The sequence below is a fragment of the Halichoerus grypus genome, chromosome 9 (genome assembly GCF_964656455.1).
Source record: "Halichoerus grypus chromosome 9, mHalGry1.hap1.1, whole genome shotgun sequence".
In the NCBI taxonomy this organism is placed as follows: domain Eukaryota; kingdom Metazoa; phylum Chordata; class Mammalia; order Carnivora; family Phocidae; genus Halichoerus; species Halichoerus grypus.
The window spans coordinates 18,638,024-18,655,377 of record NC_135720.1 but is presented as its reverse complement, the minus strand read 5'-3'; the positions used below and the strand labels follow the sequence as shown (position 1 = coordinate 18,655,377).

The window sequence follows — 17,354 nt, the reverse complement described above, 5'->3', positions numbered from 1 at the left end:
TAAGAACTAGCATTTTTAAAAAAATAGTAAGTAAATAAATAAGAACTAGTGTTTTTAATAATTACATATTATTACATACTACTTATACCAGATGTGAAGAGGAGGAAGGTGGATCTATTGACCTTAGAGTAAGCCTTCAGAAACTACCTAAAAAATCATAAATGAAGAGATGTAAGAAAATCTTATATCAAACTTTTAAAATCATCTGTTTAATGTACCATAAACAACTTCCCCACCAAAAAATAGTGAGACACACAGCAGATCAAAAGCTAATTCCTTAGAATGCAAGAAACTCTTACCAAACAATTAGAAAAGGATTACTAATCTAATGAAAACATGGGCAAAAAACATGAAAAATCAAGACAAAGATAAATACAGGCCAAAATATATGAAAAGATATTTTTTCTTTTGCATATTTAAGACACGCAGTTTTAAAAAGTGGGTCTAGATAAATCATTAAGTAATGGCTAATAGGAAGACAGAGTTGTGGAGGTAATCAGAAGTGGTAAGCTAGCAGCTGGTAGATGTACATGGGAGCTGTGGTTGGAGAGCATACCAGCCAAAATTCCAGAAGCCCTACGGAAAATGATTTTGAGTGACTGTTTTCTCAAGGGTGATTTATAGCTAGTACATTACTGATACATCGATGAGAAGTTAATATGTTACAAACAGTGGATGCCTCAGGCCATTAACATTCTCTCCTAGACCTTCTGTTGAGAAGGCCTGGTTATTAGGATGGAAATACAGGCAGTACATTTAGGAGACTTGACCAGTAGAAACCCAGCGAGAATTTTTTGACAATTGTATAAAGAGGATAAAGGAAAAAATTTTAAGCACCAAGGGGAGGTATGAGAGAGTCAAATGTGGTCAATGTTCATTCTTATTGTAGGTTAATTTTCATGAATTCACTTGGGTCTTACCTATGCAATTTAAAAAAATCCACCTATGAGTATTCAATTAAATCATACATTAAAATGTTAGAATTTATTATTTCACTAAATAAAAAATTTACAATACAACAAGAAAATAATCTCCACTGTGCTATTTATAATCCTGCCTATGTATTTTATTTTCAGGGAACCTTTTATTATTTTATCAGGAGGTTTGTCCTATGATACTGTAGGAAGAAGACCCTGCTTAACAGTTATGCATGGGAAAAGTACTGCTGTGCTGGAAATGGACTATTCAATTGTTGATTTTCTAACGCTGTGTGAAACACCATACCCAAATGGTAATAAGCTTTGCATTTAAAACTCATTCTCTATAGATATCTGTTATTCAAAACAAAGACCTATATGTTTTCTAAGTAGTTTCCTTATCCTCGTATGCTATAATTCTTCTGGGGGAGAGATGCTGTCTTCCTAACTTTTGCAAGTTTTATCTCAGAAGCTTTATCTGTTTAGTATGACATAGTAGTCTTTAGTGCCACTTAAGGATAAACAAAGCTGTGGACATTAAGAAACATTTTAGAATTCTATAGAACATAGTATATTAATCAAGGTTCTCCAGAGAAACAGAACCAATAGGGTATAGAGAGAGCGAGAAAGAGAGAAAGAATGAATTTATTTTAAGGAATTGGTTCATACAATTGTGGAAGCTAGTAAGTCAAATTCATTGAGCAAGATGGCAGACTGAAAATTCAGGGAAGAGTTGTTTTCTTGAGGCAGAATTCCTTCTTTTTTAGAACCTGTCTTTGCTCTTTAGGCCTTCAGCTGTTTGAATGAAGCCCACCCACATTATATCTGATAATCTGCTTTACTCAGAGTCTACTGATTTAAATGTTAAGCACATCTAAAGAATCCCTTCACCGCAACATCTGGATTGGTGTTTAGCTGAACAACTGGACACCAAAGCAAAGACGAGCTGACATAAAGTTAACCATCACAACTAAGCAAATATTCTTTCAAGAGGAATTTGAATCTGGATCTGTTTTACTTCATTTGAAGCTAATTGAAATGTAAAGCTGTAATGCATTTTATAGTTAAAACAGGTGCATATAAAATACCTAAGAAAGAGATTTTAGTAGTATAGTAGTACTCGAGTTCCTGTGAGATCCAGTAGTAAGAATTGTTCCTATGGGTGTTCCAATTTAAATTTTGGATTTGTTGCCCATGCCCTGCCTTGGATTTTGCAATACCAAAGAAGTTTTGTGAACTTCTTGTCTTACTCATCTTTACAAAACTGAAATAATTATGTCTATTATATAGATTTATCTCATTTAAAACAAAATAGTCTTAAATTACATTAAGTACAAGATCAGAATGTTACATACTTGAGAGAATGGAACAAAATAAAATAAAAAAAAAACAAGCAAATGTTTATTATCTAATTTGCTGTCTTCTTGCATATTTAAAACTGTTGTTCATGCATTGTTTTCCTATTCCAGATTTTCAGGAACCATATGCTGTGGTGGTTCTTCTGGAAAAGGATTTAGTACTTATAGACCTTGCACAAAATGGGTAAGAAATAAAATTTGGTGAGAGATTATTTTAGCATGTAGTGAAAAAGACTCTTTTTAGTATAGGGTTGGCTATTTCTTTTGTTTGAAAACGCTACATTTATATTCATAATCTTGACCTCTTTTTACAGTTCCAGACACACATTTCTTAATTACATGCCAGACTTACCAGATCTAGTATGTTGCTCATATAGAATTTCCATTTTTTAAGTCAAAATTTATTGAATTTCTGAAATTTCATATGATTCAACCTAATACTTGGACACACTGGGGGCACACAAAATAAGTCCAAAATTGATCCCATCACAGTTTACCTCCAGAGAAGCTCTGTGGTTTCCCCACCCCCATGCGCTCTCTGTGGCACTGTCATGAATACCATTGTCAGAGTAATTTTACATGCAGCACCAAGCTTGTCACTGTCCTCTTTTTAAGAATCTCAGACTCTGCTGATGGAGCCAACCGGGCACCCTGTTATTCTCCTCTTTAAACCACTACAGTCTTTACTGTTGTTTGATTTGAGAGCACCTTCTCAGCCTGCTACTCTACACAGTAGTAACTTAGGATACCTTTCCAACCTGATTTCTCACTACCTTCCTATAGGTGCCTTATTCCCTAGAAAAACTGAACTGTGATCATACATCAGTGCCTTTTCTTATATGGCTCCCAACAGCTGCAGACGTCACTTGCTTCACTGCTGTCAAAACTCCATATAGCTTTCAAATTCAGCCCTCATTTCCGCTTCCCCATCTCTCTTAACTACGCGCACACACACACACACACACACACACACATACACACACCCTGATCTGTAAATTGCCACCATAGCTCCTTTGCAACTTTTTGTGGTATTTGCCATATTCTGCTTTTTCTAACATAGATGATAGTATGTTTACTTATAACTTCTTTGAATGAAAGGACATTGCGTTATTTATTTGTATCTCCTGAGAGATAATCATTAAATATTTAATTGAGTTTACCCATTCAGTATTCAGTGTTTCTCAATTAGGGGCAATTTTACCACCCCACCCCCCCGAAATACTTGACAATATCTGTGTAAACATCTTTTATTCATGCTATTGGCATCTAGTGGTAGAGGACAGAGGTGCTGCTAAACATCAGCAGTGCACAGGAGAGTCCCTCATAATAAAGAGTTATCTGATCCAAAATGTGAATAGTACCAGGATTGGGAAACCCTGAAGTATAAGTGAACAGTATTATTTACCTTATTTTAAGGCATTCCTAGATTTACATCAACTTAGTATGTGCTACCTATAATTATCAGGTGGGTATTTTTTTCCTTTTTAAAAATTATAAGACCATAGTGGATCAAAGGAATTTATTATTTCTAAATGACAGTCCTAGGGGCGCCTGGGTGGCTCAGTTGGTTAAACATCTGCCTTCAGCTAAGGTCATGATCTTGGGGTCCTGGGATCAAGCCCTGCATCAGGCTCCCTGCTTAGTGGGGAATCTGCTTCTCCCTCTCTCTCAAATAGAGTCTAAAAAATAAATTGATAATAAAAAAATAAATGACAGTCCTAGAATAACTTATTCTTTTTTAAAAAAGATTTACTTATTTATTTTAGAGAGAGAGAGACAATGCAAGGGTGGGGGGTGTGCAGAAGGAGAGGGAGAGACAGCCCTAAGTCAACTCCATGCTGAGGGCAGAGCCCAGTGCAGGGCTGTCTCCCAAGACCCTGAGCTCATGATGAGCCAAAACTAGGAGTCGGATGATTAACCGACTGCATCACCTAGGTGCCCCTAGAATAACTTATTCTTAATAGATTTTATTTTTTTCCCTTAGCTAAGTTTTCAAATAGTATGTGAGATTTTTATGTGTGGCCTGTACCAAAATATATTTAAGTTAAAGAAAATACTGTGCAAATAACCTGTGACTAGGCATTTTAAATAAAAATAGCAAATGGATCAGGTAAATGTATAATAATAGTAGGATCATTGAGCTTAAGGATTATAAAGTATGTTTATAAAGAGAAAAAAAGTTACCTGCCATTTTTTTAATTCATGTTTTTGTTTGAGGTTTTTTTCTGTTTTATGTGTGGTTGAGGAATGAGTAATGACAGTTCGGTTCATTTTGAAATCTAGAAAGGACTTTTCCAAAATTATTCTTCTCTAATTTTTAAATTATTGTCAGTAGTAGACTGATAAATACATCTAATTTTTGCAGATGAGCCACTCCGAACTTTGTAGAATTTTTAAGACATATTCTGGTTTTCCTGATATTTTTAAGTAACCATTCTCAAGGAATTCAAACCAGAAAAGAAATATCATTGTATATTTAGTTAGGATTTTACTTTAATTTTAAGATTTTTGAAAACATTTTTTGCTTTATTTAATGAAATAATTTTATATATAGAAACCTTTTAAGGTAGAACTTTATTTAGATTATCACTGAAACAAGAGAACATCTCTAGATTAAATATTGTACTAGGCATCACATTGATGGAGAAAAAAGGAGAACTGAAAATTTGTATTAGCTCTGCTGACATAAAGATGAGGCATCTGTTGATTGAGAACCTTACACCTTAATGGTCAGGAGCACAGTTTAAATTCTGCTTCTCCTTGCTAGCTGACATGTCTTTAGCACATTACTCTAAGTGTCTGTTCTTCAGTAAAATGTCCACATCATAAGTTTGGTGCAAGAAGTAAATAAGGGAAATGTATATATAAAGCACTCAGTCCAGTGTGTGCCACATGGTACATAGCTCTAACTGCAGCTTTTCTGTTTACTGTTCTACCTGAGCAACTTGCATTATAAAAGATGCCATTTTTTTTTTTTACGTATTTGCATGAAGTAAATCTGTTAAATCTCTATGGTAAAATGTATGTAATTTCTAAAAATATGGAGAAGAACATTGTATCCCTAAAGTTACAATATAAATTCAGATAATATGTTATATGGACCTTCAGAGGATGTTATCTTTAAATTAAAAAAAATTAAAAAATTGTTTTCATTCCAAAGCTGTAAATATTTTTTTAAAGTTTTCATTGTTGTGTTAATTTTGTTAAATTAATATTTTTCTTTTCCTGTTGTTAAAGATATCCTATATTTGAAAATCCCTATCCTTTGAGTATACATGAGTCCCCTGTTACATGTTGCGAATATTTTGCTGATTGTCCTGTGGACCTTATTCCTGCACTTTATTCTGTTGGAGCTAGACAGAAACGGCAAGGTTACAGCAAAAAGGTATTGAACATGAGTTTTAGTATCTAATGTTACATTTCAGTATTTTATATTTATCACCTTGGAGTATTTGATAACATTGAAACCTTTTTTAGAGAAAATATATAGGAAGTCCTTTTTGGAAGCAAAATATGTCGTTTACTGTTGTCATAGAAATATATATGGAGATGTATGGTATGCTTGGAATTTGCTTTATACAATAATCTTTTTTTATAGGAATGGCCCATTAATGGAGGTAATTGGGGCTTGGGTGTTCAAAGTTACCCAGAGATAATTATTACAGGGTAAGTAAGATCCTGTTTTGCCACTAAATCACTAATAGCTAAATATAATTAAGACTACATGAACATTAATTAATTGGGCAAGTAGTGCTTTCCTTTATGCTATAATGTATTAAGAAATGTTATTGTCTAGAACCTGCCAACTTACCCTGAATTTTACCTTTCTTCATTTGGTTGCTATCTTTTCAAATAACAGTATACTTCAAAGAAAGAAAAAAGTGTGATGATTTTTTTTCTTTTTTTTCTTCACAATTTTAACTCATTTGCTTTTCATAGGCATGCTGATGGGTCAGTTAAGTTCTGGGATGCTTCTGCAAGTAAGTATTTTGAATATTATTTGTTACATGTTATACAATCATTTCTTCTATACAACCTGTTTTATAATAATTGTGTAACCAACATTTAATTCAAAATTTGGAGGCTATAAATTTAATACATGATTTATCAAGTACATGAGTTGGAGAATTTCTAATAGATGTAAGATATTTTTAAGGATATTAACTAGTAAATTAAGAATGATTCTCAATAGAAGTAATCAAATCCTTTGTTCAAAATTTCCTCAAACTTTCTCTTTAACTCAGAGATAAGAGAGGGAATATATTTCAAATCAACAGAAATTTGTAGAATAATTTTAATGCCTGATTCTAAGCTAACAGTAATTTGTGCTGTCTTTGTGGAATATATATATGGTGGCTACACAATAGCAAAAAAGGAAAGGATGCTTTGAATTGTCATGGCTTGCAAAACATACATAGTAAGCAGTGAGAATCCAGTTAACTCAGGATATTTTGTGTTTCATCACGTAGAAGTGTGAGATAGTAGTAGTACCTCTTATAGAGAAAATAAGTAGAAAATCTTTCAGAAAGCAAATATGTTCTTTATTATTTTCATTATATTTATACTTTTTTTTTACAAAATCTTTTCATCACTTTTTTCAGGTTAACCAAATTCATCATCATGATGCGTGTTTTCTTTTTTTTAATGAATACAATCTTTTTGGTCAATAGGTACAGTGATTGCATTATCTAAAAGTGTAATAGAGAAATGCAGACCTGGAAATAAAAACATGGTTCAAATAAATATAGGCTGTTTTCCTTAGATAATATGTCTGATTACATATTATTTTATATTTGTTCTATTTGTACTAAAGTATCTAACATATATTATGTTTTTTTCTAGTAACTCTACAAGTATTATATAAACTAAAGACATCTAAAGTATTTGAAAAGTCAAGAAATAAAGATGACAGGCCAAACACAGACATTGTAGATGAAGATCCGTATGCCATTCAGATCATCTCCTGGTGTCCAGAAAGTAGAATGCTGTGCATAGCCGGAGTTTCAGCTCATGTTATTATTTATAGATTCAGCAAACAAGAAGTGATTACAGAAGTCATTCCGGTAATAGTCTCTTAATTATTTTCAGTGTCAGATGTCTCACATTTTAAAATTTTTGAATTATTTAGATTATCTGGAGTCAGTTTTATCTAGAATTTTTAAGAACACTTAAGTGTTTACATTGCCATCTATCTTTTGTGGAAAATAGCATACTTTTCCATATCTTTTTAGTGAGCATTTAAATTTAAATCCTTATATATACTATATATTTCATTTAAGGAAAGTTAATATGAATATAAGCATACTCTAATTTGGTATTAATAGGAATGCTGTAAATTCTAAAATCATTGTATGTGTGTGTTCTCGCATACATACACACAATCATTTTTAAAAAGCTGAGTCAGAAACATGTTTTTTCTTTGCTAAATCTTTACCTTTAGAAATCTTGTTACGTTTTTACCTTTAAAAATGTTGTTCCCAGGGTGCCTGGGTGGCTCAGTCAGTTAAGCATCTGCCTTAGGCTCAGGTCATCATCCCAGGGTTCTGGGATGGAGCCCCGCATAGGGCTCCCTGCTCCGCGGGGAACCTGCTTCTCCCTCTCTCTCTGCCCCTCTCCCTGCTTGTGCACACTTGGCTCTCTCTCTGTCTCTCTCTCTCTGTTGAATAAGTAAATAAAAATCTTTTAAAAAAAAAAAAAAAGGAAAGTGTTTCTTTAAAAAAATAATAAAAATGTTCCCACTGAAGCATATGTGGGTGTATGTATAAACTGTATGAAATGAATAATTATTAAAAGTAGGTGAACTGTCTTTCTTTTACAACAGATGCTTGAAGTTCGATTGTTATATGAGATAAATGATGTGGAATCCCCAGAGGGCGAACAGGCACCGCCTTTGCCAACACCAGTTGGGGGCGCCACTCCTCAGCCCATTCCTCCTCAGTCTCATCCTTCTACCAGTAGCAGTTCATCTGATGGGCTTCGTGATAATGTCCCTTGTTTAAAGTAAGTTATTAAAAAATACAGATATTTTAGAATTATTTTTTAATATAGATAAACTATAAGCTTTTTACAGTAATATTTTCCTGTGATAGAGAAAAATGACATAAGATCATTTCTTTCTCTGTTTTGCTGTGGTTAATCTAACTCATTTTTCTGTGGCATCAAGAGGAGTATGATTGAATTCGTGATTTTTATCTTTAAAGTGCTAAGATTTGATCTTTAAACATACTGGTAGAAAAGCATGGATCTTTTCTGTATATGTAGCTCAATCTTCCAAATCCATGGATATTTTCTAGTCTGGATTCAGATGTAGATCAAATGTATATGTAGACTGCTTTCTACCACTCTGAAAATTCTGGTTTTTTGGTCTCTAGAGATTCAGTCATTTTTTTAATCATTTTCTCATCTTTCTGAATCTTCTCTAGCACAGCAGTATCATTATTTAAATGCCTTTATCGTAGCATTCCAGATTTGAATACAGTTTGCTTTTATACAGGAATAAATTGGATATAGCTTTCTTTTCCTTTTTTTCTATCTAATTTATATTATTGAGTTGTTAGATTTTTTTTTTAATGGGTATGAGCCTTAAATATGGCAGAGAAATGAAACAGTGAGGAAAGAGCTAAGATCACTGAAAAATTTTATGAAGACTGTGATTAATTACATTTACAGAGAAGTCAATTAGGGTAATGACTGGAAACGTGGTTATCGAAAATGTCAAAGAAATTCAGTACAAGAGTTGAGCAAAAGCCAGATTAGTAGGTTCAAGGTAGAGAGGCCTGGTGAGAGAAAATTTGCATTTGTTAGAAGAACCAGGGTTTGTCCTGGTTTTGTTTTAGATCTGCTAGAGTCACTTCTCTTGGTGAATAATTAAAGGATTGCTGTGGAGAATGCCTGTGTAACTAAAATTGCATGGCAATCACCCACAAAGATACGGCAGATTTTTTTATATCATAATCATTTAAAAAATATAGACTTTATGTTTTTGAAGATTTTTATTTATTTATTAGAGTGTGAGGAGCACCAGTTGGGGAAGGGGAGAGGCAGAGGAAGAAATAACAAAGATCAAAGAAGGGATCCTGAGCAGGGAGCCTGACACGGGGCTTGATCCCAGGACCCCAGGACCAGGACCTTAGCTGAAGGCAGCTGCTTAAATGACTGAACCACCCAGGCACCCCAAAAAGTATAGACTTTTTAGAAAATAAACCTTTATATGTTTATATAAATTTGAGGTTGTATGTTCTATATTAGTATTTCTCAAACAGGGATGATTTTGCTCCTCCCTATTTATTTGGCAATATCTGGAGACGTTATTAGTTGTCGCAACAGTAGGAATAGGGTGCTTCTGGTATCTCGTGCATAGGGGCCAGGGATGATGCTCAAGTGCACAGAACAGTGCCCCACAACAAAGAACTTCCCAGGTCAGAATGCCATTGGTACCAACAATGAGAAATTCTGATCTGATCTAAAAAATGTAAGTATTGAGATTAAGCAACTACATTCCTCAGAAAGGTCTCAAGGTTTTATTTTGTCTCTCTCATGTACATACATACACACCCCTCTGTTTGCAACAGTTCTGGCACGTTTAGCTAGAATGAAACTTGAAAATACAGAATTCTGCCTTCTTCTCTTCTGTTACTTATTCAGTACTACTTTGCTTTAAACTTAAATTTGTAAAATTTCATTAATGCTCTTCTGATTTTTTTTTATTTTAATGTGTATTTTTCTCCAGCCTTTTGTTAAATTTACGTCTTATAGCCTATGAAGAACAGTTTGTGTTTGACGTTTATTTTAGTGACATATCTTCGGTGGCAAAGTTTTGAGATTTTTTTGTCTAAAATTGATATTCACCAGTGACTTTTTAATCACAGACAATTTGAGTTATACCTCATTTTTTTCCTTCTTAATAGTTTTCTGGTAAATACAGTTATTTATTAACTTCACATTGTTTTAGTCCACAGTCCCAAAAACCAATTTTTAAATGTCAGAAATATAACCAAATTGATATTAAAATAACTAGTACTGAGGGTTTTTTTATACAGAATGCTTTCATATGTAATTATTCCTTTGAAGAAACATTTTAAAAGCAGCTATGTGATTTATTCTTTTTACCAGTAAAGTTTTATGTTTTTAAGTATCTTAATTGGGCTTTTGCAGTTTATTTGTCCAAACAGACAAACATTTTGAAACTGCAAAGCCTCCAAACATATGTTTAAAAATGCATTTGTACAAATTACGGAGTTTTTTTGTTTGTTTTTATTAAATTATGAAGCTTTTTATAAAGGTTCAGCCCCTTGTCTTTAAAAAGTAAAACCTTAATTTACATTTACTAAAAACATTAAAATAATTTGCATGTAAACATTGTACACATAAAACATTATGCCCACCCATCCCCCATTTTGCATTTTTAACCTATCCTGTCATTTCTTGATCCAGTTTCTAGTTTTTTACCAATTGGGGATTATGCAGCAGGCTTGGCTGGCTTATTTTTGCTGAAGAACTTTTTTTTTGTTTCTTCTTACTAAGTAAATTAAGAATTCCATGAGTTCTTTTTTTTTTTTTAATTTTATTTATTTATTTGATAGAGAAAACAAGAGAGCACAAGCAGGGGGAGTGGCAGAGGGAGAGGGAGAAGCAGGCTCCCTGCTGAGCAGGGAGCTAGATGCAGAACTGGATCCCAGAACCCTGAGATCATGACCTGAGCCTGAAGGCAGCCGCTTAACCAACTGAGCCACCCAGGCGCCCCCCATGAGTTCTGTGTGTCTTCATCACTGAAGTTTTAAATTTGTCCATATACGCACTTCTAATATTTTCCTTGAATGCTTGTTCCTGCTCTAATCTAATGTGCATGTTAAATATGCCAAAAGAAGGTGGACATTTCTTTGAACCTTAACCTAATTCATGTAAGGAGAAAATAACACAGTCAGACTCTTCTTTTCAGAAGAACACTCAGTTTTCATTTCTGTCTCTTGAGATGGACAGCTGCCACTGATTAGTGGTATTTCCCTGAGGAAAAAACAGAACTTCTGCTCAGCCAACATACAGTTCTGAGTGTGCTGCCTTTCAGACTTGGCATGAAATGACTGTAACTCAGTTCGTATTTGGAGTACCCTAATGTTTACCCTAAAATTTGGACAACACATTTGGTCAGGTGTCATGGTCTTCCTCACTAGAAGTACCAACTAAATGACTCAAAAGCATCCATACTTCTGAGTTTGGTGTCAGATTTAACATTGAGTAGTCTTCCTGCTATCCTTCTTTCATGACACTATCACTCCAGAGCAGAACCTTAAGAATTATTGAAGTAAGCGGGCTTTGCATAAGTTTTACAAGAGCGATTATTAGAGAAAGAGTCTGAGCAATCAAAAATGTTTTTACCTTAAAGTCAAAGTAAAATTTTTTTAATAGTAAAAGTAGTCACACACAGAAATACACTACTCAATTTAATTTTAATTGATTTTTTTTTTAAGGATTTTATTTATTTATTTGACAGAGACACAGTGAGAGAGGGAACACAAGCAGGGGAGTGGGAGAGGGAGAAGCAGGCTTCCTGCGGAGCAGGGAGCCCAATGTGGGGCTCGATCCCAGGACCCTGAGAACATGACCTGAGCCGAAGGCAGCCGCTTAACCGACTGAGCCACCCAGGTGCCCCTTAATTTTAATTGATTTAATTAATAAATTAAAAAAGGAAAATTTTATCTTCCAAATCCACTTAAAGTTTCCTGAGACAAGTATTACAGGTGTTGTATCTAAGTGGCTGTATTCCAGGGTGCCTGGGTGGCTCAGTCGGTTAAGTGCCTGCCTTTGGCTCAGGTCAGGCTCGCTGCTCAGTGGGGAGCCTGCTTCTCCCTCATCCTCTGCCTCTCCCCCCGCTTGTGTGCTCCCTTGCGCTGGTGCACACATTCTCTTTCTTTCTCTCTGTCAAATAAATAAAAAAATTAATAAATAAATCTTTTAAAAAAATAAGTGGTTGTATTCCTTAGAAAGTCTCACATTCTTATAAGCCTCTCCCTTCACTCCCCCTAATATGTACATAACAAGTTTAACTAATAAAAAATTTGTATGAATTTATTCAATAAAGTGAGTTTGGGAATACATTTATCTTTTTGCTGAGTAGTTCACTTGAAAACCACATATTCCTGCAAAACTAGCTCTTCATCCTGACAGTTTTCTTTTTTCTTTTTTTTTATCTTTCTCTCTTTCTCTCTATCTTTTTCTTTCTCTCTCTTTCTCTCTCTTTCTCTTCTTAACTTAGAATGACTGTCTAATTTTTCTCCCCGATCTTCCTCTAATGACCCTTCAGCTCATTCATTCATTCAAATATTGAGTACCTCCCCTGTACTAGAGTGTTAAAAGTAACTGCAAGGTTTGTGCCTTCATGAAGTTTAGAAGCATTTTTGATTCTTACTTCATAATGTGTTTCAAATCTACCTTTTTCTTATTGTTTTACATAATTACAGGCACTTCTTAATTGTTCTCCTATTCTACCTCATCTTGCAAACCTCCACCAAATTAATCTTTCCAGAGTATTTCTTATAAACCTTAATTGGCTTTTAATTCCTTAAAATAATGAAAATATATTTTGTGTAAATTGACCATTGAGAGCTCTTTCATAGGCACTCCTACTGTGATTAGGTAGTAATATTGCCACTTTTTTAGATAAGAAGACACCTGGAAAATGGCAGAGCCAGGACTTAAACTTTGCTGTAGTTTTTCAAAAGCCCTCAGTTCTTTCTACCAACATCAGACCTTTGCAGCCAGGCCTTGAAGACCCTCTAAAGTCTGACCTATGCCTATCTTGTTATATTGATTTCTCAGTTACTACACTTGCCTCCACTGTGAGCAAACTTACACACTTGTTAATCCTTGATTATGGGTTTCCTACTTTTTGTTTGCATATGTTTGCAAAAGCAATATATTTTGAGCACCTATTCAGCAATTATTGGGGAAAGAGTCTATAATCAAAATTACTATCAATTCAAAGAGTACATTTTTTTAATAGTGAAAGTGTCATGCACCCAAAAATAAATTTCTCATATTTTTTTTTAACTCATTATGTTTTGGGCCACTTTTCATTTTCTTACACCATATATTTAAGTCTACTTTTCTAACTTGCATTTTTTTTTCTAACTTGATTTTTTTCTTCCTCTTCTTAAATCTTGGGCTTCTCATTCTCTTCATTCTTCTCTCCATTCCTCCCTCCCCTTCCTATCCATTCTCTTTTTCTCCCTCCCTACTTCCAACCCCCCAATTTATAATGGGAACTTATATGTGATTTCTTATTTTTGTTATTTATGTACATGTTTTGTTTCCAGCTAGATTAAATGCCTGTAGAGAACAGGATTCAGTTTTCATTTTTGTATATTTAATACAATTTCATATATAAAGTTACTTTGTGTATAGTTATTTATGCATGACTTTATAATTACATAAGTTAATAAGATACATGAAGATGGGTTAAAAGGTAATATGTTTTCCTTTATTACAGAGTTAAAAATTCACCACTTAAGCAGTCTCCAGGTTATCAGACAGAACTAGTTATTCAGTTGGTGTGGGTGGGTGGAGAACCACCACAACAAATAACCAGCTTGGCAGTCAATTCTTCATATGGATTGTAAGTATAATTTATGTGTTTCTCAGTCTGTTCATAGTATTCCGCACATTTTTTTATTTTTAAAAATAGGATGATCTTTATTATAGCATCAATTAAAAAGTTGTATATCTTTAACTTCAGATCAGAATTAGTGTTTATTTGGAAAATAATTCTGTTCTGAATAATTTACTCTGGATACACTTATAGTGCTTCCCAATGAATTGAGATAAAGGTTTAAGGTCAGTATGTCCTCTCCTGGATATACTCTCAGAAATGATTTCCTTATTAGTGCTCAGTATAACGGAGGTCTCACAGCATCAACTCAGAAGACTTTATTCTAAGCTAATTCTGTGAATGTTGAACCAGAGCTATGTAATTTCTTCTTTCTACTTCCAAAATTCACTTGTATAAATTATAAAGGCGTAGTAATAGTTTGGTAAAGTATTTATACTACAGTTGTATCATCAATTCATACCTTTAAATATTGAGCATTATACATACTTTTTTATTATAATTTGGTAGACTTACAAAGTATTTTTGTTTGTTTTAAAAATCAGCATTGTGGTATAAGAGAATCATGCACTATTTAGTCCCAGGGCTATTTATCGGTTGTGGGTCACCGTCTTCTTCTTTTATGCTAGCCTTAGGGACTCATTCATCTTTCTTCTTCCTCCTGGAGCTGTAACCACTCACTCTGTCTCTTATAGTTGTATTCCCAGCTAAGACTGGCTATAGCCTGAGATCGTCATCTCTCAATGTCTTTCATTTGCTGCCCCACAGTGTAAGAACACAAACCTTCTCTCTTTTAATATTTCACTGCCCACAACCATAAGGAAAGAGGGAATAAGAAAAAGAACCAGTAGGAAATTTCAAAGGAAGTTGCAAATCAGTTGATCACAGGTTCATGGACTCACAGTTAACAGTTTATTTAGCTCCTCCTTATATGTTTTTAATATTTGAACTAGCTGCCAAGATTATTTAATGTGAAATCCATATTTAGAACTTTAACTGAAAAATCTGATTACCTGGCCCATTGTCTCCAATCCTGCTTGGCAGTGGTCAGCATGAATGGAATTGAAACTTTCCCTCTTTAGAAGGGTTATCTAAAGTCCTTATCTGGCCTGTTTGTATTACTTACAGAGTCCTTCTGTACATTTCAGTTTTCATCTTCTGGCTTAAGACATCTTAAAAGTCAAATCCCTTTATTCATAGTTGCTTGGTTTGTAGTTCCTGACTCATAATTGGGAAGGTATTTGGAGTACTCCAGAGGGAGACCTCCAAGATTTATGCTTTCTACTTTTTATTCTTGACTGTTTAGATTACCAAAATTTTCCCAGAGATATAATCCCCCACTTCCCTAGTGGAAGAGAATGTCTTCCCTTGAGCTGCTTGAAATGCCCTTAAGTCAGAAAAATAGACGTCACATTTCCTAGGATGGAGATTTATGTCTGTGATCAAGTTTCACTTCCTATGCCAATATTTTTTTAATGATACCGATTTTTAATCATTAATGTCTGCAGAAGATCTGCGTAGTTCCATGAGAAGGCATATGTAACCTGTATTTCCATGTCTCTGATAGTCTTTAGCTGCAAAGAGGAATTTTCTGAAAACCCATCCTCCTTCTTTTCAGCCTTATAGACTACATTTCCTTATAATTACTTATTTGTACTAAAATGTGTGCTCTTTTCCTAATCCCAGGGTAGTTTTTGGCAACTGTAATGGCATTGCAATGGTAGACTACCTCCAGAAAGCAGTACTCCTCAACCTGGGCACTATTGAATTATATGGCTCCAATGATCCTTATCGGAGAGAACCCCGGTCTCCTCGTAAATCTCGACAACCTTCAGGAGGTATAAAGAAAACAATCCTGAGTTTTAGGATTTCTATAAATACTGAGTTACTTCTGTGAATATAAATACTTCAGTTAGATAAATAGCTTGTCTGACTTAGTCTATATGTGTAAACTGTCAAAACTAGTAAAAGATTTGAGCCTTCTTTGTTTTGTGTTGTTATTAGATTTTGCTTTTGTTTTTAATATCCTAGGATTTTAATTAACATTGGGAAAGAACCACAGTGGCAAGTTTCTTCAGCTAAATTATAATGGGATGAAAATTTATCCCATTTTTATGGAATAAAAGTTAATTTCAAAGTTTTGCCCCTTTTATTGTTTGGTATTGTAAGACCAAAAATTCGTTGTTCCAACTATGTTATTTAAAGGGATCATTTCCCATGTGAGAAAAAAATGTAAATGCAAAAGTGAATTTGAATTATAAGAAAATACAGTGTTTTTAGATAGCCTTGATTCAATGCAAACCCAGATCCATTAAGAATTTTCTTTATAGCATTCTTTTATGTTTGCTAGGTAATTAGTCTTAATTTTATATTATTTTTTAATTTTTTAAAAAGATTTTATTTATTTGAGAGAGAACATGGCGGGGAGGGGCAAAGGGGGGAGGGAGAAGCAGACTCTCCGCTGAGCAGGGAGCCCAGATATTGGGCTCCATCCCAGGACCCCGGGATCATGACCTGAGCCGAAGGCAGACACTTAACTGACTGAGCCACCTGGGCATCCAGTTAGTCTTAATTTTAAATGTTTTAATATGTCTAGTTGGTGGTCTTTACCAGTACGCCTCACCTTTTTTTTTTTTATTTTAAACCTCATGGCATTGGATCTCTGGTACATAGGGGTATATTAGTGAGGCCTGCAGCAGTTACTGGCCGCAGGCTCCAGTCTCCTCAGGACCTGTTCAGCTGGACCAGGGATTGAGGGATTGAGGGGAACCCTATCTTGGGCAGACTCAGCCCATTTGCAGAACGCCAGTGTGCAGTGAAACACTGGGAAGCTCTGATCTATACTTATAACTCAGTCTCTCTGATCTTAAATTCTCTCTGACATTCATTTCTCATTTGCTCTCATGGCATAATTAGCTAATATTACCTGTATCACAATTTATGAGAGAAGAAAAAAAAAAGGTGGTGGGATATAGACCTTACTATCACTTTGGCTTGATGCTTGAATTTTCTTTTCCATTTTTGTTTTCGTGTGTGATCATTTTGTCATGTTTTATCTTCAGAAATTGTCCCAACCATACCATTCTAGTACCTTTGTCTCCTTTTTTTCCCCTTCGCTTTTCATTGCTTCACTAAGGCATGCTGACTGTGACTTCTTGCATGTGCGGCCTTTCTAGCTTATATTCTGAATCTGTGAAAAAACTCCGTTCTTCTTTAAGTAAGTTATTCCATGTCAGTAAAGTCATGGCATGTTTGTTTGTTGTCTGTAAAATCATTTTTTCTCATTTATTTATTTATTTATTTTATTTATTTGACAGAGAGAGAGACAGCGAGAGAGGGAACACAAGCAGGGCGAGTGGGAGAGGGAGAAGCAGGCTTCCTGCGGAGCAGGGAGCCCGATGCGGGGCTCGATCCCAGGACCCTGAGATCATGACCTGAGCCAAAGGCAGTCACTTAACCAACTGAGCCACCCAGGCG

General features: G+C 34.6%; 1 protein-coding gene across 6 annotated transcripts in view; it reads left to right on the top strand.

The window, feature by feature from the left end:
• Nucleotides 1-17,354, top strand: part of STXBP5 (syntaxin binding protein 5) — a 182,029-nt gene that overhangs the window by 105,152 nt on the left and 59,523 nt on the right. For all 6 annotated transcript variants that reach the window (XR_013441060.1, XM_078054605.1, XM_078054602.1 and 3 more), the window contains exons 10-18: nucleotides 1,077-1,231; nucleotides 2,387-2,459; nucleotides 5,513-5,660; nucleotides 5,874-5,941; nucleotides 6,215-6,255; nucleotides 7,118-7,338; nucleotides 8,097-8,275; nucleotides 13,761-13,886; nucleotides 15,564-15,715. Coding sequence is in view for 5 of the 6 variants with exons in the window: in XM_078054605.1 (XP_077910731.1) it covers nucleotides 1,077-1,231; nucleotides 2,387-2,459; nucleotides 5,513-5,660; nucleotides 5,874-5,941; nucleotides 6,215-6,255; nucleotides 7,118-7,338; nucleotides 8,097-8,275; nucleotides 13,761-13,886; nucleotides 15,564-15,715 (1,163 nt within the window). In the remaining variant the exon portion in view is untranslated. The remainder of the gene's footprint in view (nucleotides 1-1,076; nucleotides 1,232-2,386; nucleotides 2,460-5,512; nucleotides 5,661-5,873; nucleotides 5,942-6,214; nucleotides 6,256-7,117; nucleotides 7,339-8,096; nucleotides 8,276-13,760; nucleotides 13,887-15,563; nucleotides 15,716-17,354) is intronic.